General features: G+C 37.5%; 1 protein-coding gene across 1 annotated transcript in view; it reads right to left on the bottom strand.

Moving 5' to 3' along the window:
* AXDND1 (axonemal dynein light chain domain containing 1) overlaps positions 1–24,783 on the bottom strand; it is a 79,120-nt gene that overhangs the window by 22,003 nt on the left and 32,334 nt on the right. Inside the window, exons 13-20 of the mRNA XM_019976985.2 lie at positions 23,090–23,191; positions 22,079–22,242; positions 20,345–20,420; positions 17,524–17,758; positions 15,390–15,591; positions 14,904–14,997; positions 11,175–11,371; positions 10,065–10,161 (exon numbers count right to left, since the gene is read on the bottom strand). Of these exons, the coding sequence (XP_019832544.2) occupies positions 10,065–10,161; positions 11,175–11,371; positions 14,904–14,997; positions 15,390–15,591; positions 17,524–17,758; positions 20,345–20,420; positions 22,079–22,242; positions 23,090–23,191 (1,167 nt within the window). The remainder of the gene's footprint in view (positions 1–10,064; positions 10,162–11,174; positions 11,372–14,903; positions 14,998–15,389; positions 15,592–17,523; positions 17,759–20,344; positions 20,421–22,078; positions 22,243–23,089; positions 23,192–24,783) is intronic.

Raw genomic sequence — 24,783 nt, 5'->3', positions numbered from 1 at the left:
AGCAGAGGGAACTAGGAAGCATTATTTCTCTGGGGAAGGGGATTTGGTCATTCACACCATCAAAAAAAAAAAGAAATTTTACCATGTGGGGAAATAATCACCCACTTTAGGTCCTTGAAGCAAACCATGCTGCTGCTGCTGCTAAGTCGCTTCAGTTGTGTCTGAATCTGTGCGACCCCATAGACGGCAGCCCACCAGGCTCCTCTGTCCCTGGGATTCTCCAGGCAAGAATACTGGAGTGGGTTGCCGTTTCCTTCTCCAATGCATGCAAGTGAAAAGTGAAAGTGAATTCGCTCAGTCGAGTTCGACTCTTCGAAACCCCATGGACTGCAGCCTACCAGGCTCCTCCGTCCATGAGATTTCCCAGGCAAGAGTACTGGAGTGGGGTGCCATTGCCTTCTCTGAAGCAAACCATAAAAAGCAGTAATATGCCTCATATTTTTCTCGTGATTAAACTTTTATTGTGGAATTATTGTGAAGAATCAGAGCCAAAAAATTTTTTTAATCTAATCCAAACCCTTGTGTTATAAATAAGGAATAGAAGCCTCTTCAGACAAATAAGTTTACCACAGCTCTGTTAACATCACTAAGTTTAAATTTTGCATTCAAAGAGTTAGGTCAATGTCTTACTGCATATCAGAAAAGAGGATCAAACAAGGGAGATGAAAGTATTGGGTTCTAGTCCTTAGTTCTTCTAATTGGTTGTGGCTTCTTGAGTAAACTCTCAACAGTCTTCATCTATTAAAAACAGATGAAGCTGTTGGTTTACTCTAGATGACCCCCATGTACTGGGGAGCTGGTAAAATATTTATTTGTGGGGGGGATCCCTAATTTGTAGCATTTGTTGAATTCCAAAATATATACTCTCATAGGGCAATTTCAATGGTAGTCATCAATTTAGTATGTTATCACTGAATGCGGAGTTGGGAAGAGGTCTGCACAGTCAGCTCTTGTGAGGCAGCCTGAGCCTCCATCATACCACTGCCCCTAAAGATCCTTCCAGCCGCAAAATTTGATGCATATTTTAACTTTATCATACCTAGAACAAAAACATTTGTCAATTTTGAAAATAGTAATGACCTTTTAAAAGTTTTAGTTCTTCAGAGTTAGTTCACCATCCATGAGAAATAAACTATTTTCAGCTGAATTGCATTCTATAAAGCAGACCCTAGTCATTTTCTTACAAACTTCTGAGACATTGAAAATACTACCATAGAACATCCAGTGGGAAAATATCACTACGAGTCTTTAAAAAATATGTATTTACTTAGTTGGCTGCATGGGGCCTTAGTTGTGGCACGCGGGATCTTTCCACTGTAGCATGGGGAATCTAGGTCCCTGACCAGGGATCAAACCCAGGCCCCAGCATTGGGAGTGTAGAGTCTTAGTCACTGGACCGTCAGGGAAGTCCCAATACGAATTTTTGATAAAAGTTTCAAGGCTACCTATAGAGTCAAGGAAGTTTTCCTAAAAAACCTTTACCACCACCTTTGATGAGCTAGATGGAGATAGCTCGGTTGCCAATCAATACACGTGGATCTCCTTCCATCAATACTCTGATCCTGATAACATCTGATTCAGGGCTGTTAATAAATGCTTCTGATGTGAAGTGAAAGACTAAAATTCATGTCTGGGGAGAAGGAGAAGGTCCTAAATGTAAAGCCTATTGTAGAGGATCAAAAACAGAAGAACAAAAGGCCACAGGCTATAAGTGGTGGGTCTACGGTGGTAATGCAGTTATTAAGAATCCATCATCTCCAGGTCCCCCCAAAAGGGTAACAAAGCTGAGATCTCTGAGTTTACCTGCTGGAACACTGCAAGAGGCAACTCTCCAGCACCACTCTTCAAAGTCACACTCTTTTCAGAGGCCCAAATCCTCAAACTGGCAGTAGCATCTTGGGCAACATAAAGGTTACTGTGGCCCAAGGTGGATAGCAGGGTCTTGATAGATTACACAGGGCACGACAAGAAAGAATGGAATCAATTGCAGCCAGAAGTCAGTGTGAAGGGCACCAGCCAGAAGTCTTCTCATTTCCACCATGGTAGGTATTTCTTTGGCATTGAAAGGATTGTTCCTTCCCACGTGTTCTCAGAACTATCGGGTGCTGGTCAGTGTGTGTCTTCCACCAGTCTTGGCCTGCTGAAGGTTATCTCAGAAATCTTTCCAGGTAATCTCCTGATTGCTCAGATTATGAACAAACCCCAAGGCATCAGTGACTCTAAATCTAGACGCCTGGCACATTATAGATGACCAACCTAACACACTTGAAAAAAGACATCTATCTGGCTTATTCTAGGTTTTCAGCAGCTGCTTCAGCTGTAGTGGACCCGGTGTTGTAGTCTGACTGGATGCCAGGACTCTTTGATATAGTGCTCCTAAACAGCGAATGAAAGCATAAGCAAGTCTCATTCCCAAGTGAAGCAGCTGATATGCACTGAGATCATCTTTTTTTCAGAAATAGGCATAGAAGTAAGAATCCCAAGAACTGAGTCCTCTTGGAAGATGGCAGCCCAGCTGGGTGAGGTCCGAATGAATACACCAGGATCAGATGGGAGGCAAATAGGGTCATTAGTTGCTGCACTGTCTTCATGGTCTTGGGGAACTAGATCATTCCCAAGACTTCATGAAGTAGGGGATTATTATGGTAAAGTGGAGTATGAACCATCAGTAAGAGTGATCAAACTCCAGAGGATGCTGATTTAAGAGGCCTCCTGATCCAGAAACCAGTCCAGCATCATGCAATTCTCACATTTATCAGGAAGGAGCCCAAGAAATACCAGATTGTGGGAAACCATCATTAAGGTCAAATATCAGTCCTTTGGGTTGGCAAGATGTTCTTCTTCGAGGGCTGGAATGTGGCTGGGGTGTGCTACAAGCCACACAGCATCACAGTATGCCCACACTAGAGAAAGCTTCTCTGGAGAATCATCTTCTACTCTTCACCTTGTAGGATATGCATAAGGCCATATAAGTTCCAGAGTCTGATGTCATAAAGATTCACATACCCTTGTCCAAGAGATGAGGGGAAGACAGTAGTAGTCAGGATGGGGATGAATTTGAAATGAAGATAACCCTAATGAGAGGGGAACTAACCATTAATTTAAAAATAAAATAATGAGTACTGAGGCAGTTCCAGGGCAGGTGCATGGCTGTTAAGCCATAAACTAGCTTGATGCACCTGTTGAATGGCCTCAGCCTCAGGGTTAAAGAGGGGACAGATGCGTTTGGGAGGAAAAAAGGCCCGAGCATAGGACCAATTAAAGTCTTCTGGTGGAAGAGCAGATCCTCAGCCTTTTATGATAACACCTTCCCAGTTTATTAATCTGAAATTGTTGGCAAAAGGATAGTAAATAAATGAGAAAGAGCTTAACAGAAGACCAAATTAGCCTGGTGGAAAGGATAGGTTCTCAGAGATGGTTAGGTGATGGACCTCCAGTCAGGGGCTGGGGTGAATTAGGCTGTGAATGGTCCACTACACAAAGCTCTCATAAAATCTCCTAATACAGGTTTTTGTTTTTTTTTTTTGGCAGCACCATGCAGCTTGCAGGACCTTAGTTCTTGACCAGGGATCAAACCCAGGACCCTGCAGTGAAAGCACCAAGTTGTAACCACTGGACCACCAGAGAATGTCCTGGATGACTTTATATAAGTCCCCAAGATCCCCTCACCATAACATCTCCCCCATATTGCTATAGCTTTAACATTTTTTTAAAGATTTTTTTTATGTGTACTAATTTTAGTCTTTATTGAATTTATTACAATATGGCTTCTGTTGTTTATGCTCTGGTTTCTTGGCCTTGATGCATATGAGATCTTGAGCTCCCTGACCAGGGATGGAACCCACACCTCCTGCATTGAAAGGCAAAATCTCAACCACTGGACTACCAAGGAAGTCCCCTCTATAGCTTTAACTTTAATGAGGAGATATACCTCAAAGTACCCTGAATCTTCATTCTAAAATCGCCCTTATCTGAAAATGCGGTCTCATCACATAGCTCTATCCCATTTAAGTAAATGAGAAATAAGGTGTATAACAAAACAGGCCAATGAGTCCCTACTACCATCTATGGCAGATCCAGCCTACCAAAACCAGGATATTCACTACATCTGGGTGGGTAGCAGCAGGCCTGAGAACATGTGAGCACACTTCAGATGCACAGTATAAGGGCTACAAGATCCAAGAGACCGTTCAGTTCAGAGGCACACAAATCTGCTGGAAACAATGCCTCTGAGGTCTTCCCGGAAACAAAACTAAAAGACATTTCAGTTCCTAGATGAGAAGTAAAATATACCTATAAAAACATATTTCAAATACTAAAATATTCTTACTCTCCTGACATGTATGCCAGTTATTCATAGTGTTATTATTTTCAGTTTCTACTGAATGGAATTGCTATTTTAAAATTTGGATTTAGCATCTATATTTATGAAGTTTATTTCTCCTAAACTTCATTTGTAGTTTCAATTGACTTCCCTTGTACCTCAGTCAGTAAAGAATCTGCCTGCAGTGCAGGAGACCCAGGTTCAATCCTGGGTTGGGAAGATCCCCTGGAGAAGGAAATGGCAACCCACTCCAGTATCCTTGGCCTGGAAAATCTCATGGACAGAGGAGCCTGGTGGGCTGCAGTCCATGGGGTTGCAAAGAGTCAGGGACAACTGAGCGACTAACACTAACACTATTTCTCCTATAATTTACTGGGGTTAAAAAAAACTTTGCCAGCTGTATGAAATAAACTGGGGAGAAGTTCAATCATTACCTATGCTCTTAAACTGGCATGGGGATTACCTGCTCCTTCAAAGTCTGAACACATCTATGGAGTCCAGGCAAAATTTTGAGGTTCATTTTCAACAAATGCATCAATTTCTTCTCTGAAAACTGACAAGTTTTATCCTTCTAAAATTAATGTTACTGTATATTTTCCTAAAATTCTCCATTTCTTAGAGATTTTTAAATTAATTAGTAAGATATTACACATAAAATTTTGTTATAATCCATTTTTTAAAAAACTGTGAGATCTATTACACATACAGAAGAGCATAAAATCACAGAATTTAATGAGAACAGCCATTTAAACATCAAACAGACCAAAGAACAGAAAACTGACTACATTCTATACACCAGTCCTGATACAGCATAATACAATATCCATTCTACTGTTTATGGGCGGGTCTCAAAATCATAAGCTCAGCTATACTTTATGTGCATGTACTCAGTCGCTTCAGTAGTGACCAACTCTGTGCGACCCCATGGACTACAGCCTGCCAGGCTCCTCTGTCCAGGGATTCTCTAGGCAAGAATACTGGAGTGGGTTGCCGTGTCCTCCTCCAGGGGATCTTCCCCACCCAGGGATCAAACTACAGTTCCTGCACTGCAGGCGGGCTCTTTACCCAACTCAGTCACCATACATTATAAAACAAGAAAAGGAAGAGTAAATTAAACCCAAAATAAGTAGAAATAAGGAAATAATAAAGAGCAGTGTGGAAATTAGCGAAACAAAAACATAGAAAAAAATTTGTAAAGGCAAAATCAAGTTTTTGAGAGCAAAAAAATAGACAAATCTTTTTATAGACTGATGAGAAAAAAAGAGAAAAAATACAAATTTTCAATAACAGGGACAAGAGTGGACATCCTATAATTATTAAAAGGATAATGGGGAATAATGTGAGCAACTCTGCATCAATAAATTAGACAACTTAGATGAAATTACAGATTCCTTACAAGACCAAAGCTAAGGAGCTCTCTCAAGAAGATATAATAGCCCTATATGCAGTAAGGAAATTTCCTTATACCCAGTAGAGAAACTGGCTAGCCTTGTATCTGAATAGCTCTATCTTTGTAACTTAAAACTTTCTCACAAACCTAAATGACTTCACTGGTAAATTATATCAAACATTTAAGGAAAAAATAATTTATAATTCTATACAAATTGCTCTATAAAATAGAAGAGTAAAAAACACTTTCTAACTCATTTTAAGAGACTAACATTACCCCTAATATCAAAACCAAAAATACTAAAAAACAAAGTAAACTACTAATATATAATCAGTATCTTCAAGAACATCAATGCAAAAATTCTACACAAAACTTCAACCAATTGAATTTAGTAATATATAAAAAGATAGTACACCATGATCAAGTGGGGTTTATACCAGGAACGTAAGGTTCATTTAATATTCAATTCAAAAATCAATCAGGGACTTCCCTGGTGGCCCAGTGGTTAAGAATCTGCCTTCCAACGCAGGGAACATGAGTTTGATCTCTGGTCAGAGAACTAAGATCCCACATGCCCATAGGGCAACTAAACCCATGCACAACTAGAGAACCCAAGCACTGCTACTGACCCTGTGTGTCCTAAAGCCTGTGCTCCACCAAAGCAGCCTGTGCGCTGCAACTAGAGAAAGTCCACACACACAATGAAGACCCAGCACAGTCATAAATAGATAAATAATAAAACATCAATCAATGTTAGTGGTCATGTTAAAAGACTAAAAAAGACAACTCATCGACTGTCTCAGTAGAGGCAGAAAAAGGATTTGATAAAATCCAACATTCAACATTCACTCCTGACTCTAAAAAGATTTTTAACAAACATGGAATAAAAATAAAGCTTCATCAATATGATAAAGGACACCTAGGAAAAGCCTACACCTTCCATCCTTCCATTATACTTAAAGACGACAGGATAAATACTTTCCCCCAAACTATAACAAGGATGTCTGTTCTCACCACTTTTACTCAGTCTGGTACTGGAGACTCTAGTTAGTCAAGAAGTCAAGAAGAAGAAATTAAAGGCAGGTAAACTAGAAAGAAATAAATAAAACTGTCCTTATCTGCAGATGATATAATTATGTACATAGAAAATTCTAAGGAATCTAGGGTAAAAAAAAAAACTTCTTAGCAGGGATAAGTGAGTTCAGTAAGGTCACAAGATATGAAATAAATATATTTTAAAAATCATGATACAATGCTCATTGTAGCACTGTGCTCAATAGCCTAGACATGGAAGCAACCTAAATGCCCATAAACAGAGGAATAAAGATGTGATACATATATATATACACACATATAACAGAACAGTACTCAGTCATAAAAAGAATGAATTACTGACATTTGCAGCAACATGGAAGGACCTAAAGATTATCATACTAAGTGAAGCCAGATAGAGAATGATAAATATCATATCACTCATATGTACAATCTAATTTAAAAAAATTTTTTTTAATCATTCTTAAAAAATGATACAAATGAACTTTTACAAAACAGAAAGTCTTACAGATATCAAAAACAAGCTTACCAAAGGGGAAAACATGGGGGGAAGGGATAAATCAAGAGCTTGGGATGAACATACCCAAACTATTATATACAAGATAGATAATGAACAAGGACATCCTATAGAGCTCAGGGAACTCTACTCAATATTCTGTGATCACCTATAAGAAAAAAGAATCTAAAAAGGAATGAATAGGGACTTCCTGGTGGTCCAGTGGATAACAATCTGCCTGCTAAAGCAGGGGACATGGGTTTAGTCCCTGATCTGGGAAGATCTCGTGTGTCACGGAGCAACTAAGTCCATGGCACCACAACTACTGAATCCCGCATGCCTAGTACCTGAGCTCTGCAGCAAGGGAAGCCACCACAATGAGAAGCCTGTGCACAACAAGGAGGAGTAGCTCTGCTCTCCACGACTAGAGAAGGCTTGTGTGTGTAGCAACATGGACCCGGCACAGCCAAAAATACATAAACAAACACCTAAAAAGAATGAATACATGTATATGCATGACTGAATCGCTTTGCTGTACACCTGAAACTAACACAACATTGTAAATCAACTATACTCCAATAAAATCAAAAATTTTAAAAATCAATGATAATTCTGTTACAAAAGAATAATAAGAAATTGAAATTACAGAATAATATAATTTGTAACAGTACCAAAATATAAAATACATAGGAATAAACCTTACAAAGACCTATATACTGAAAACTACAAAACTTTGCTGAAAGAAATAAAGAACTTAAGTAAATGAAGAGATATATAATTTTCACAGGCCCAAAGACTCAATACTGTTAGGATATCAGTTCTCCACAAATTAATCAATAGATAAAATGTAATCATAAGAAAAATCCTAATAGGTTTCTTTGGAAACATTGATAAGCTAATTCTAAGAACTTCACATATGGAAAGCAAAGGACCTAGAATAGCCTGGGCAATCTTGAAAAAGAACAAATTTGGAGGATTTACATTACTAATCTCAGAACATTATAAAACTATAGCAATCAAAACAAAATTGATAATGGTGACAATGTTGACATACAGATAATAGAACATAGTAGAATATCCAGAATAATATCCATATATACGATCAATGTGCTGTGCTTAGTCACTCAGTCGTGTCTGACTCTCTGGGACCCCATGGACTGTAGCCTGCTGGCTCCTCTGTCCATGGGGATTCTCCGGGCAAGAACACTAGAGTGGGCTGCTGTGCCCTCCAGATTTTTAAAAAGATGAAAAGGCTTCTGAATAGAGAAAGGGTAGTTTTTTTCAACACACGGTGCTAAACAACTGGATATCCAAATGCCAAAAAGTGAACTTCAACCCATATCTGGCACCAGAAAAGAAAAAAACGGGTCATTCAAAATGGGTCACAGATCTGAACCCACAAAGCTTAAAACTATAAATCTTCAGATGTTACTATACAAAATTTTTCTTAGATAACAATACCAAAAGAAGACCCATAAAAGAAAAAAAATGATAGATTGGACTTCATCAGTTAAGAAGTTCCCCTTTTTCAAAGACATTGTTAAGAGAAGAAAAGGAAGTCACAGACTGAGAGAAAATATTTCTAAATCACACATCTGATAAAGGACTTTTATCCAGAATATATAATATACTTTCAAATTCAATGATAACAAAACAAACCAATAATAAAAGGCCAAAGATTTGAGCAGATATTTTGCCTTTTTTCCATGAACAGTTTATTAATTTTATTTCACTTGTAACGACTTAAACATATCAAGTAACCAGTAACCAAATTATAAAACAATTGTATTTTTTTAGCACTTTTCCAGTTTTACTGATATATACTTGATGCATAACACTGCACATGTTTAATATGTACAACATGATGATTTGATATATGTATGTATTGCAAAATGATTACCACAACAAATTCAGTTAACATCTATTACCTCAAATAGTTACATTTTTTTTTCTTGTGATAATTTTTAAGATCTACCCTCTTAGCAGCTTTGTACCTTTCACCAAAGGAGATGCAATGCCAAATAATCCCATGAAAAGATGTTCAACATCACTGATCATGAAGGAAATGCAAATTAAAACTACAATGGCATGCCACGAGCCACTTACTGGAATGTCTAAAATTGAAATCACTGTCTGAATCAAATTTTGGTGAGGGTGTGAAACAACTGGAACTTTCATATACTGCTGGCAGGAACGTAGAAGACAGTTTCTCAAAAAGCTACAAACGCAAGCCATATGACCTAACCATTTCTAGATACTTATTTAAGACAAATGAAAGCGGTGCATATGTATGTGCATATCCATTGAAGCTTTACTTGTAATAATAAAAAAATGGAAATAATTCAAACGTTCATCAGCAAAGAATGGTTGATAAATGGTGTATTTCCATTCAATGAGATACTGCTCAGCACTAAAAAGCCATTTTGACAAAAGCAACAGTGCAAATCTAAAAATAATTCTGCTTGGTCAAAGAAGTCAGACAAAGAAATGTATATATTCTTTATGATTCAATTGATATAAATTCTAAAACTTGAAAACTCATCTTTGAGGTTAGAAAGTGGATCAGACGTTGCCTGGGACAGGACAAGGCTGTAAGGAGAGATTATAAAGGGGTACAAGGAAACTGAGCTTGTTGGATATGCTCCTTTTTCAATCATAGTGATTATTTTACAAGTGTATGTACATTTTAGAAATTATCAAATTGCACATTTAAGTATGTGCAGTTTGTTGTAAAGCAATTATGCCCAAAAAGTCTACTTAAAACAAACAAAGCAAAAGTAAGGGGAGTATAGAGTTATTACCTTCATCTTCTCCAGTTCATTAAGCTCCTTATCAGGATTTTTTTCTAAGTGACTTGCTTTATTCACAGCCATAGCTACTACCAGCTCTTTGCAACAACTGAAAAAAAAAAAAAAAACCACACACACACACACATACAGAGCATCACCTTTTTATTGCTGGTTTCTCTTATAAATCCAAATACAGTGGAAGTTTACCATAATAATTAAGCTACTGATTGACCACAGAATAATTTGTTTCTTGCTCAGTTTCTCAGTCCTATCCTCCCCCTCCCCTCCATTCAAGTCATGTTCAACCATTGGCAACACTGAACGGAAATGAAGGCAAAACTGGCTAAATTGTAAAAGCAACTTCCCAAATCTGAAGTAATCATAGTGACAGTATGCTTCCTAGTTAATAAAGTACAGTTTTATAGACATCTTCTTCGTTCGATGGGAATCTTCGAGCTTTTCAGATATAAGGCTTTTCCCCTCTTTTTAAAAAAATTTATTTGTCTGCATTGGGTCTTAGTTCCTGACCACAGGACCTAAGACACAGGTCTTAGATCCTGACCAGGGATCAAACCCAAGCCTCTGGCAATGAGAGCTCAGAGTCTTAGCCACTGGACCACCAGGAAAGTTCCTCACTTTTTGCTTTTTTAAAATATGTTTTGGTTGGTGTTTAGTAAAACATATAAAAGTATACATTCAATTTTGCATGGAATTACATATGCAAATTACACTTACTCCCCCCACAATAGGTGCAAAACTGTAATTTATTTATGCAGCTGGTTTGGTTTGTTGTTGTTTTTTGTTTTACTTCTCACTCCCACATACATATACACTTCCTATCCTGCTTATGCTAACACTGTTTTCAAAGGAATTCTAAAGTAATTAAGAAAACACCAAAATTTCACATTCCAACAGGACAGTGTTGAAGCTAGCTTAAAAACTGACCTAGTATTTCTTTCAGGGTTTTAAAACAATCCCTTATTGCTACTACTAACTGCCCTTCTCTCCTCTGCTTTTTTTTTTCAATTTTTATTGGAGTATAGTTGATTTACAGTGTTTTTCCTCTGCTTTATGCCATGTTTAATTTTCAACAGAAATAATACAATAACCAGATAGTTTCACCTGCTCAAATAGCTGGAATATTGGGACAACTTTTTTGCCAGGGCCATTGCATCTAGCTCTAACTTGGCAATTCCGAGGTCACGTTTTTCAGCACTATTCTCCAGACTTATGAGAATATCTGGATCAGGAAAGTCAGGTATCATTAAAATCAGCAAATTTACCATCCACTGGATCATGGGTATATGCAATTCATCCATCTGTTAAAAAAAAAAAAAAGATTATAATATAAATGACCCACTTAAATCAAACAGCAAAAACCATATAAAGTTTAAAATAGAACTGTTTTGTAACGAATCAATTATCACATCAATCCAATCGATTAAATCCTTAGATCAGAGTCAGGTCTTTGTGAGGAACAGTGTCAGGCCTTATTGAGGACCATAGGCTTTAGTGAGGAGCTGATACAAATTAAATCAGTCAAACCAAACTAATGAATCTAATCTACTCAATCCAACCCTTCAATCAAATCAAGCCCATCAGGGGATTTAGTGAGGACCAGAGTTAGGGGGCACCCCACTCCAGTACTCTTGCCTGGAAAATCCCATGGACGGAGGAGCCTGCTAGGCTGCAGTCCATGGGGTCGCTAAGAGTCGGACACGACTGAGCGACTTCACTTTCACTTTTCACTTTCATGCATTGGAGGAGGAAATGGCAAGCCACTCCAGTGTTCTTGCTTGGAGAATCCCAGGGACGGCGGGGCCTGGTGGGCTGCCATCTATGGGGTCGCACAGAGTCGGACACAACTGAAGTGACTTAGCAGCAGCAGCAGTAGCAGCAGAGTTAGGGGAAGGGCAACTCTTCCTGAGAAAGAGTTAAAATGACTACTACCTTTCACAAGTCAAAGATATTTTCCCCACAAAAACCCTGTTGCTTCTCAACTACACTAATTCTTCTTAGAGAATTAATTCTCTAAACTTTTCTTTCATACATCAATGGCCTGAATGATACTGTCATTTTTGCTTACATAAAATATTAATAAGTCCTTAAAGCATGCTTATGAAATAAACAGTCATATTTGTTATCTTCATTTCAAACCTATATTAAAGAGACTAAATGACAGAAACAAGGTCATGCAATACTTCACAGATGAATTTAAAATTAGAATAAATTAAACACAGAAGAATATCTTTTACTTTCACAAAGATACGGAATCCTTCTCTTTAATTAGATGGAGAGTGAAAATGATTTTTATAATAAACCAGATTTATTGTGATTCAGATACCAAATTCTTAGGAGAAATTTTAAGATGAAGTGTTTTATAAAAAGGCACGCTTGTTTCAAATTTACTGATCTTTTCAGGGATGACAAGTGGCAAAACAGCCATCTCCTAGCTGATATTAAAAAAAAAAAAAATCACAATTCAACCCTTCAAAATATAATTGATGTTGGGATTTCCCTGGTCCAGTGGTTGAGACTCTATTCTTTCAAAGCAAGGGGCACAGGTTTGATCCCTGGTTGGGGAACTAAAATTCCCCATGCCTCATGGTACGGCCAAAATTATTTTTAATATATAAAATTGATGTTAACAATGAGTGAAAGAAATTTGGGCTTCCCAGGTGGCACTAGTGGTAAAGAACCTGCCTGCCAGTGTAGGAGATGAGGGTTCAATCCCTAGGTCAGGAAGATCCCCTGCAGGAGGGCATGGCAACCCACTCCAGTAGTCTTGCCTGGAGAATCCCATGGACAGAGGAGCCTGGTGGGCTATGATCCACAGCATCACAAAGAATCGGACACAAGTGAAGTGATTTAACTGCACCCACACAAAATAAATTTATGCTATAGAGCAGTCATTTTGAAAATGGACAGTTGGAAGGATTTCCATCTTGGTTTGATTTTGTTGCTGAAAATGATATATGGCTCACTTATTAAAACTCTCAAATTCATATACTTGAAAATCTGGAAATAAGTTTCTAATTGTTTTAAAATCTTACAAATAAAGTGTTTCAATTGATTGCCAATCTTTTGTTTAAAAAAAGAAATGCTGCATTGTCTCCTGTTTATAAAAACAACTGACTGACATTATGGCAGATGGAAAATTTTACTATAATGAATTTCTTCAATTTGGATCGCTTCTTTGCAAGCTATTATTTTAGCAATGACAGTCCTTTAAAAAAAAAGTAACAAAGTAAACTGAACTTAGAAGCAGACCTTCAGATGGCTTTGTCACTAAGCATTAACCTGTGCTTATAAAAAAAATTATGAAGCCTGTTTGATCACATCAGTTTTTTTAAAAATCATTACTAAAAATAATTTTGAAATATTATTCATCTCATCTCTTCTGACTAGTCATATATATTTTACAATGTAGAAAAAAAGTCAATAGAGTAAGTCTCACATGTAAGTTAGAAATGAATTGTTCAATGATTTTTTGCTGATAGAGATACACAGTAAAAAATCTTTGAAGATCGGTTTTACTGCCAAGCAGCACAGATTAGATGAAGTAAAGATGTAAAGAAAAAAACAAACAAAAAATATCTGGAAGAAAGTGGATCAGAAAGAAAAATGAATGGTGAATGAAATAAAGATAAAAATTTTCCATTTTTAAATACTTATACCAATTAATATAGATTAATATGGATATATACAATTTCTTGAGAAATATATAATCTTGCAAGTTTTATATTCCGTTTAACTACATTATAATCTTATAGCATCAAAATGGAGATGTATGGAGAAGTATATAAAGGTACTTTCTAAATAATCCTATATTATAAAAACTGAATTCCATAATATTAAAAATTGAGACTATGATTCCCCAGAGATAATCCCCAATAGTAAACTGAGTATCTCATCAAAGAAGGTGTTAATGTAGCAACACCATAAAACATTAGCAATGTTGGAATGTCCTTTCTTACTTCAAAGAAATATTTATTGAGTCTCACTATGTGACAGGCACTCTCCTACCCTTTTTCTTCTTACTTCTGGTTGTGTTCTAAATCAGAAATTTCTCACGGGTCTGGTGATCCCCTGTATCCATATTTCCAGTCTTAACATATTTGCTCCTCAACTCTTGGTGTTTCTATATTTACAACATGCTCACAGGCTGATATAATGCTTCATAAGTAGCATTCCCATATAACACACTGATCTCTGCCTTTCAAATTCCTAATTTAAGCAATATTAAAATTAGCTAAATTCATTTTATCAATTTTGTAACATCAAATATTTGCATATTATACTTACTTATAATAAGAGTCTCCTGTGTAAATTTAGATTATAATTAAGACTAGGAAGTGGGAGTAAATATAATAAACCAAGACATCCATTGGAAATTACTACTTCATGTTGTGATAGTTAAGAAGTCCACAGGTTCAGTTCCTCAGAATGGCAGGGCAAGTCCCTATTCTAATAACTATAAACCAACTGTATTGTAGCATTTTGTCTTTCTTCCTAGAAACACATTTCTGTCAGCCCTTCAGCTAGTCAAGGGCACCAACATAAATCTTTAAAATGATTAACACTATTGAGGGAAAATTTTTTTCAGTATACTGAGTAAAGAGTAAAGATAATAACTGGATCTCAAAAACTTTTGATCATTGCTGAAACTTCATTCCAAATGCAGTAACATACCTCATTTAAAAATCCACTGAAAATCATTTGAGTAATTATGTAAGTTCCCATTTTGCCCTCCCAATCTCCTACTTCAATTAGCCATGAGTTGGTTTTTCCCTGGAAGAAAACTCGCAGCCAAGGCAAAAAACAATCTAATAAATTCCTGCAAGTACATACTTGGCGCTGAAGTTCCATGTTACCATTGTTAATCTCACCGCCTATCTTCAAAAGCCACTGTTGAATCATGTTAAATATATGTGTTTGTAGTTCCCTGAAGGGAAAAGCAAGTAAAATAAAGGTAAGTGACTTACTTAAGAGTATAAAAGTAAATATGAGATAAAAGAAAGAATTTCATTTGGCTGGGCCTAGTAAACTTTGGCGTGGATAATTGTTTGAGAACTCAGAGGAAGGTGAATCAAAGCCCTGAGATATTTGGTAGAAAGGCTACTCACTGACAACCTTCCTAACCTCACCTCACATTAGCCAGTCGTGAATAATGTAGACCTTACATTCTCTCACCCTCCAGCCCCCAGTCAGATGGCTTTCTTCCTGGGAGGAACAGGATGTCAAGGTTTCTCATTTGATCCCAAATACCCATTATTGAGGCTAAGTACTGAGAAATGGGGACTCCTTTCTCCCCAGCAGATAGCTATGAGAACTTACAGGCCAGAATCCATATCTATGTACTGCGGAACAGTGCCAATAATGTATAACGATGAATCCAACTGAGACTTCATCTCATTAATTTTTTCATTAAGTCCCTCCCATTCTTCAAGAAGCAGGTCAGGAAACTCCAGGAGGCTTTCCAACTTGAAAGAACAGAATTCAAAAGAACTAATCAAAGTTGGGAGAATTTTAGAGGTACCTGGAAAAGTGAGAAAATCATTAACTTTCGGAAGTAGTTGTAAGTCTACTATTTCAATAATAAATTACGAGATCCTAATGGGTAGGGCGGAAAAGGCAATGGCACCCTACTCCAGTACTTTTGCCTGGAAAATCCCATGGATGGAGGAGCCTGGTAGGCTGCAGGCCATGGGGTCGCTGAGGGTCAGACACGACTGAGTGACTTCACTTTCACTTTTCACTTTCATGCGTTGGAGAAGGAAATGGCAACCCACTCCAGTGTTCTTGCCTGGAGAATCCCAGGGACGGGGGAGCCTGGTGGGCTGCCGTCTATGGGGTCGCACAGAGTCGGACACGACTGAAGTGACTTAGCAGCACAATGGGTAGGGGCATGTCTTCTTTTAGTTTCTTATTACTCTACAGCTTGCCTAGCAGAGAATCTTGCAACGAGTAGCTCCTAAACAAATATTTAGTGAATAAAAACTATCTAATCAGTGCTTTTCTAACTGATGGACTATTTTTATTGATGATAGTTTTTACTTTGTCTTATCTTCTTGGTAGACAATGAAATGCATTAAACACAGAAACCATGAACTACAGTTTCTGTTAAAGGCATTAATTTACTGAGTTATCCTGTTAAGAAGACAATGATGAAAAACAGCTTCTTCATGATTACAGGATAGTTAAAACAGAAACAAGAACAGATAATAGTTCTTGAGTCATTTTTTAGCTCTTTGTTCAGGTTTACATATAGTTTTGGTCTGCTACTGCTGCTGCTAAGTCACTTCAGTCGTGTCCAACTCTGTGAGACCCCAAAGACAGCAGCGCACCAGGCTCTGCCATCCCTGGGATTCTCCAGGCAAGAACACTGGAGTGGGTTGCCATTTCCTTCTCCAATGCATGAAAGTGAAAAGTGAAAAGTGAAAGTGAAGTTGCTCAGTCGTGTCCGACTCTTCGCAACCCAATGGACTGCAGCCCACCAGGCTCCTCATCCATTGTTCAGGTTTACATATAGTTTTGGTCTGCTGCTGCTGCTGCTAAGTCACTTCAGTCGTGTCCAACTTTGTGAGACCCCAAAGAAAGCAGCGCACCAGGCTCTGCCATCCCTGGGATTTTCCAGGCAAGAGTACTGGAGTGGGTTGCCATTGCCTTCTCCGAGTTTTGGTCTGAATAAGAAGCAAGTCTAGATCCTAATCTTTGATTGATTCACTGTGACATCACGGCAGAATACCCTTTCCAAACAAATGGTGGTGGTGGTGGTTTAGTCTCTAAGTCGTGTCTGACTCTTGTAACCCCATGGATTGTAGCCAACCAGGCTCCTCTGTCCCTGGGATTACCTTTGTCTAAACTCATTTGCAAAATAAGAAATGAAAATACTCCCATTTCAAAGATATATAAAGAGAAATAATTTAAAAAAAAAACAACTTTTTCTTGTCCTTGATGAAAATATTTTCACTGCCTTCATCAGTAATCTTTTAGGAGTTTTCAAAATGACTTGTTAATAAATGACTTCATTTATTTTAAACCATTTACTACCTCGTTGCACATGTTTATGAATACACTGAAAGTGAAACTCTTTGCAACCCCATGGACTGTAGCCTACCAGGCTTCTCTGTCCACAGGATTTTTCCAGGCCAGAGTACTGGAGTTGGTTGCCATTTCCTTCTCCAGGGAATCTTCCCAATCCAGGGAGCAAACCTGGTCTCCTGCATTGCAGGTAGATGCTTTACCATCTGAGCCACATTAAACTCATCAAATGATATATTTAAATAGATGCATTGTAATGAATTATGTCTCAATAAAGTGATACTTAGTGCTTTATTTTGCTTGATTTTTAAAACTAAATGTATTATTTTGATTTTCAATATTAATTGTATTGAAACTAATAATTAGTATTAAAATGCTTTATACTTTCAAGCCATCTAATTATCATTACCATTGGTTTTTTCCTTACCATTATCCCCATTTATTCTTATTTCAAATTCTTTGTAGAGTCTTGCTATATTTTTCAAAATTTCCTCCATGAGCTTCTGCTCTGGTGGTATATTTCCCTCCATACTTTTATGGCGACCAAATATCCCAAGCCCAATATCTGTCCAGTTTTCCTGTAACCGTTTAATAATCTTGAGAGAATCGTATTTTGACACTAGAAGATCCCCAGAAAATTTGTCTCTGTCTTCAGTCAGCATCTGGAGAGCGAAAGGGGGATGAGGAAATTAGTACATTATTCCCTAATGATTTCATCAAAGTCTACTCAGGTGACTCCCAAATATTCTGGAGTTATATATCTTATTTGTCATATCATTTCCTCATATGACATACATTCTATTATTAAAATTAAAATGAATTTAATTTTGATACTCTATAAGATAACCCATAGTTTACCAGGATGAAATAATTATATTCAATCCTATGTAGGTAAAAATATTAGTGAGAGGCAATTAAGCCTCAGAGAGCTGAGCATGTTTAATCACTATTTGCTTTGATAAGGATGTAATATTTCTGTTTATATGATCCCCACTATACTGGGAAAGTTCCTAGAATGTATAAGTTTTCGTTTGTTTAACCCGAAGTACAAGTGATATACCTGAAATATCAATAAGTATTTGTCGAAAAAATAAGTTACAATTTATATATAAAGTTTGCCATTATTCCAAGACTCAGATAGTGTAAACAAATCACCCACACTTATTAGCAACCAGTATTGGAAAGCATTGTAGCAGAGCAATTAAGAGACAGACTCAGCCATTTATCATTTATAGGTAACTAAGGCAAGTTACTTAACATTTCTAATCTTCAATTTCCACACCTGGAAGATGGGGGATTACAGAACCTGCCTCAGGTGGATACAATGAAGAAAAAGTATAATAACATATGGAAAGCACCTTCAGCCTGACAAGTTAATGAATGAAAATTACTACTGTTTCTACTAAAAAAAAGAAGCATGATTTTTTCAGTTTTATCTATGCAATGTCAAACAGATGAACATTTAAAAAATGTAAGTCGCTGGTCTAATTATTTGTACCAACTTGCTGACCTCTCACTTATGAAGTAGCAGGCGAAAGTCAAATTTCCCAGGAATATCTAGGTTCCTTCTGTTAGGGGAAACACACTGACTAAAACTGCCCACCCTGGCCAGGCACCATAGTAACCATCTGCATGAGTTGCTTTACAACAGGAGGTCCTGGTAAGGAACATGGAACTAATAAGCCATCACCAACAGGAAGAGTTCAGGAAAGGTCAAAAGGAGACACCACATGTCTGACCACCTCCCAGAATCCTTTTCTCTTGCATCCATCTTGGCTGAACAAGGAGTGCACTCCAGGAAGGACTCTGAGTCAGAATGATTGGCTAAAGAGAATCCAGAAATTAACCTCAACATCATAAAACTGGAGACTGCGAGCCAAGTGGCAGAGCTGTTCTCCTGGGTTCCCTTACCCTACTGCTCTCCACCCGGGTGCCCTTTCCCAATAAAATCTCTTGTTTTGTCAGCAAAAAAAAAAAAAAAAAAAGTCGCTAAACTAACTATACTGTATGTATGACAACAAACATTTTCAATTCTGCTCAAATCATTCCAAAAGAAAAGAAAATGGTTTCTTGGGATTGGATGAGATTTCATTAGGTCATGAGTTTGATGTTAACATTTGGAGGAATTCTTTGGCTACCTGATGCGAAGAGCTGACTCATTTGAAAAGACCCTGATGCTGGGAAAGATTGAGGGCAGGAGGAGAAGGGGATGACAGAGGATGAGATGGATGGATGGCATCACCGACTCAATGGACATGGGTTTGGGTAGACTTCGGGAGTTGGTGATGGACAGGGAGGCCTGGCGTGCTGTGATTCATGGGGTGGCAAAGGGTCGGACACAACTGAGTGACTGAACTGAACTGAATATTATATTTCCCTTACCAGACTACTGTAACAGGATAGCAATTTGACTAGCAAAATGAAACCTATTTTCAAAGTTTGAAAATGTTACTTTAAAAAGACATTATTAATAAACAAAGTGTGTTCTATATATACAATGGAATATTATTCAACCTTAAGAAAGCAGCAAATTCTGATAAATGCTGCAATGTGGATAAACCTTGTGGGTAGTATGCTGAAGAGAATAAGTCAGTCACAAAAGGATTAATTCTACATGATTTCATTTATATGAGGTGCCTAGAGTAGTTAATTTATAAAGACAAAGTAGAATGGCGGTTGCCAGGGGCTGGAGGGAGGAGGAAATGGGAAGTTACTGTTTAACAGGAAGAATTTCAGTTCAGGAAGATGAAAAAGTTCTGGACATGGATGGCGGTCATGGTTGCACAGCAAAGGGAATGTACTTAAGGCTACTGACCTGTACATAAAAATGATGTAAATGGTAAGTTTATGTTATGTATATTTTACCACAATTTGTAAAAAGATGTTACTAATTTTGAAAGTCCAACGTGTCCTTAAGACAAAAGCCAGGCACATGAGAGGCACGGATGTTGTTTATGTCTGACAATTAGATGAGAGAATCAGAACTACCTTAATTGCCACCCAAGTATCTTTTCCTAATCTTTTTACTGACAACCTAATTTTATTTGACCCAAAAATCTAAAAAACAGAACTGAGAACAGAATATTTAAGAGTACTTTTAAAGCCTCTGGAGTTTTAACGTTTTCCTTGTCATTCATAAAACCTAGTACGGCATTTTTAAAGGATGAGATATGATTCAGTTGTAGGTAAGGAGTGACAAGTTTGCTAACAGCATTTTGATTACCAAGTTGTTTACTAGAAAGTCTTACCGTTAGCCACTGCTTGAAGTCTGGAACGATTGATTCAAGTGTCTTTTGTTTATGGGGGGATAAAATGTCTTTTTCACTGAAAGAAGGAAAAAGAGCAAGAGTGTGGTCTCAGGACAAGATATAAACAAAGAAAATCATGAATCCACACATAATATAACAATTAATAATATACTTCTCCCTAATGATTTTCCCAAATGCCTTCCAGATTCAGCCTCTCCCTCACAGGCATTCATTTTTAAATTGACAAATACAATATAAATTCAGATCATAATCAGACCTGAGGAAGCAAGTTACAGGGTCAGAAGCCATGACAGTATTAGAAGGGTAGCCTCTGGGTCCTCAACGTCCAAAATTAGGTCATCATAGGAATAATTCCTGCTGAACACAGCGGCCAAAGCAATATATACAGAGAAAGGAAGCCTAAAGAATAATTAAGACTCAACATTTAGGCTAGGAGCCCCAACTTCTGGTTAAAAAATAAAAAAGTGTTTCCTTTAGTATCTTTTGAAGCCCCACAAGAAGAAAGCTATCAAAGTTGTTCCTGAGGAGAAAGGAGAAGAAAGCCATTGCCACCGGTCTCCTCTCCCAGCTGAGAGTCAACAAGCAGGAGGAGTTGCGCAATGGCAGCAGCAACCAGCTTGGATATATACCAGCTTCGGCTGCCACTTCCCAATCTACTAACTGGAACACCTCTTGCTGCTGCTGCTGCTAAGTCACTTCAGTCGTGTCGACTCTGTGCAACCCCATAGACGGCAGCCCACCAGGCTCCCCCGTCCCTGGGATTCTCCAGGCAAGAACACTGGAGTGGGTTGCCATTTCCTTCTCCAATGCATGAAAGTGAAAAGTGAAAGTGAAGTCGCTTAGTCGTGTCCGACTCCTAGCTACCCCATAGACGGCAGCCCACCAGGCTCCCCCGTCCCTGGGATTCTCCAGGCAAGAACACTGGAGTGCGTTGCCATTTCCTTCTCCAATGCGTGAAAGTGAAAAGTGAAAGTGAAGTCACTTAGTTGTGTCCGACTCTTAGCGACCCCATGGACTGCAGCCCACCAGGCTCCTCTGTCCAAGGGATTTTCCAGGCAAGAGTACTTAGAGGATATGAAAAACTGAAACTACTCTTCTCAGTTTGACATGGAAATAGTACCTAAATGTGTTTCCTCAACAGACAAAGCATCTTAAAGTTAAAAAAAAAAAAAAACTTTAGAAAACATCGAGTGCAGCCTGCATTTAAAGTATAGATTCCCACTAACCTTGGCTATGATTTAGTCAACCAGCCTCCACTTCACTACTTTATAGGCAGCTTCTTCCATTGTAAAATTTCTGTTACAAAGTATGATATCCAATCAAAACCAACCTCCTAGTAACTGCCAGTCATTGATTCCACTTCTCTGCACATGCACTATGCTGCAGAATTTGCAGATGGATCCGCATATGAAGTGTGCCAACAGACATTATGTTGACTTCATTTTAAAAAGAGAGTAAAGAAAAGAAAGAGTTGGATTTCAAATGGAAGCAACAGCAGTTTGGTACAGGGATCAGTATGATCAATATGATGTAAGACCATTCAGGCTCCTAGAAGGATTGTGCCCTTGTAAGGCCAGCTGGTTACCCCACTAAAATCAATGTCAGAGTAATTACAGGGTAAAAGAGAAATGAGATATATAGAGAGAAAGATCTGGACTGAGTTATCAAACATGATGTCATATAATCAGAAAAACAAGATTCTTGAAGACCCACGAATTATTTCTGAAGAACTGCTGCCATTTGACAAGGCCGTCCTTCACGCTTTGCAATCTCTCCCTTGTAGCCTCTTCATTTCGCTCCACTTCCTGTTGAAATTTATTCACTAAAATTTTCCATTTCTGTGTCAACTTCTGCAATAGTGCAAGGTCTGAAGTGTCCTAGATAAAATGCATGGAATTGAACCACTTACTCGTTTATCCATGTAACAAATACTTACTAGCATGCACCAGGCCATTATTAATACTGTTAATACTAGAGACATTCATAGAAAATGGATCCAAAAATTGAACAGATATTCCTCTTTCAAAATATCAGTGATGCTATTATATAGTCCCTTTGGTGGTGAATTTTTCCACAGTAAAAAAAAAAAAATTAGAATCAAGATTTTTTTCCTTTGCAATATGAGCCCAGTTTCCTCACAGGACTTGGCAGGCTGGGCAGTACATTCGAAAAAACAGGAATTTCAAAGTTAAACAGAACGAAATGTAAATCCTAGTCATTTATTGGCTTGGGGGATATTATTTAATTTCAGATTAATTTTTCTTTTTCAAAAAATAAAGACCCTAATATATATCTCACAGGATTGTTGTAAGAATTAAACTAATTGACTAGTGTAAATGATTTGACTCTAGAAACATACTAAATGTCACTTCCTTTCTTTGCAACCTAATGTGCTCCCTGAATTTGCCCATCAGATTGCATAGAATACATCAATAATCCGATTATTTCAATGAACATAGTTAAATTTTTGTTTAAGCACTATAACTCTGTAAGTAACATCTACAGTGTTAACTTAGATAAATTACTGAAGTTGCTTGAATCAGAAGACAAATAAAAAGAAGAGCCTTTATTCACTTTTCCTTAGGTTTTTCATTCTGCCCCCAATAAAGCACAAATATAAACTATATTTAAAATTTAATCTATAAACTAACAAAGGCTTCTTGCAGTTTCAACCCTCAATAGGTGAAGTCTCTTTTTCCATGACTCAAGTGAATCGAGCTTTACCTTAGATGATAGCAGTACGATGAAATGCTTAGTATAATTATTCCAGCTTTTTTCATTGAGGTAAAGTCTTTTAGCCAACAGGACTTTATTTCTTTCAATTACCTATTTTTAGAAAGTACTAAAATTAGGAACCTAAAACATTAACAAACCATTGTAATTTATTAAACCCAAACCAATTTCACATTATCAATTTTTCATTGAATCATTAATTCGATTACAACTTCTTTTTTAAATCATGAACTAATTTGAATCACAAATCCATGTTTTCTTACACTACTGAACTGGAACCAAATTGAACATGGTATACAGCAGAGGCTCTCAAACAATTTTATCTCAAAACTCCTTTACACTTTTAAAAATTACTGAGAACACCAAAGAGCTTTTATTTACATGGATTATATAAACTGCTGTTTATTGCTTTGGAAATTAACTGAAATTATTTAAAATATACATTTGTTAATTCACATAAACATTAATAAACCCACTATATTTTTAAGTTTTTTCTGAAAAATAACTATGTTTTCTAAAACAAAAACTTGAAAAGAACATACAGTTTCACATTTTACAAATCTCTTAACGTTTCCTTAATATAATAGGGCTGTATTTTCATTTGTTTTTGAATTCAATCTGTTGTAATATCCCATACCATGTAGCTTCAAGAAAAATCCACTGTACATTCACACGAGAATGAGAGTGAAAAAGGCAAATATCAACAGTGTTACAATGAAACTCCTTTTGACCTCACAACGGGGTCTGTGGACCACACTTTGAGAACCACTGATATACTAAATCAATTATAAAGTCATTCAATGAATAACTGACTATTCAAGATACTGTGTATATAACGGTGAACAAAAGAGACATAGTCCTTATTTTCAGGGAGTTGACATTATAGCTGTTATTTCCTATTGTTCTTGTTGTTCAGTCACTTAAGTTGTGTTCGACTCTGCAACCCCATGAACTGCAGCACACCAGGCTTCCCTGTCCATCACTATCTTTCCGAGTTTGCTCAAACTCATGTCCATTGAGTCAGTGATGCCATCCAACCATCTCATCCTCTGTCACCCCCTGCTCTCCTTTTGCCCTCAGTTTTTCCCAGCATCAGGGTCTTTTCAAATGAGTCAGTTTTTCACATCAGGTGGCCAAAGTACTGGAGCTTCATTTTCAGCATCAGTCCTTCAATGAACATTCAGGGTTGATTTCCTTTAGGATGGACTGGTTGGATCTCCTTGCAGTCCAAGGGACTTTTAAGAGTCTTCTCCAGCACCACAGTTCGAAAGCATCAATTCTTCGGCCCTCAACCTTCTTTATGGTCCAACTCTCACATTCATACATGACTACTGGAAAAACCATTGCTTTGACTAGATGGACCTTTGTTGGCAAAGTGATGTCTCTGCTTTTTAATACACTGTCTAGGTTTGTCATACCTATTCTTCCAAGGAGCAAGCGTGATGATCTAATACAAAACCCTACTAGTTCAAGGTATTCTTCTATAGGAATCGCTTATCCGTGGTCAGTTAGTTCTCTACTGTTTAAATACTTCTAGATGAGGTAACTCCCTTGTTTTTTTTCTCCCACTGAACATACTAGTTCCCAGATTTGTTTCTTTTTTCTTTTAAATTAACATATAATTGAGACCCTGATGCTGGGAAAGATTGAAGGCCGGAGAAGGGGACGACAGAGGATGAAATGGT

The sequence above is a fragment of the Bos indicus genome, chromosome 16 (genome assembly GCF_029378745.1).
Source record: "Bos indicus isolate NIAB-ARS_2022 breed Sahiwal x Tharparkar chromosome 16, NIAB-ARS_B.indTharparkar_mat_pri_1.0, whole genome shotgun sequence".
Taxonomy (NCBI): Eukaryota; Metazoa; Chordata; class Mammalia; order Artiodactyla; family Bovidae; genus Bos; species Bos indicus.
Note: the sequence above shows the minus strand (reverse complement) of the source record. Positions and strands in the feature narration are given on the sequence as shown.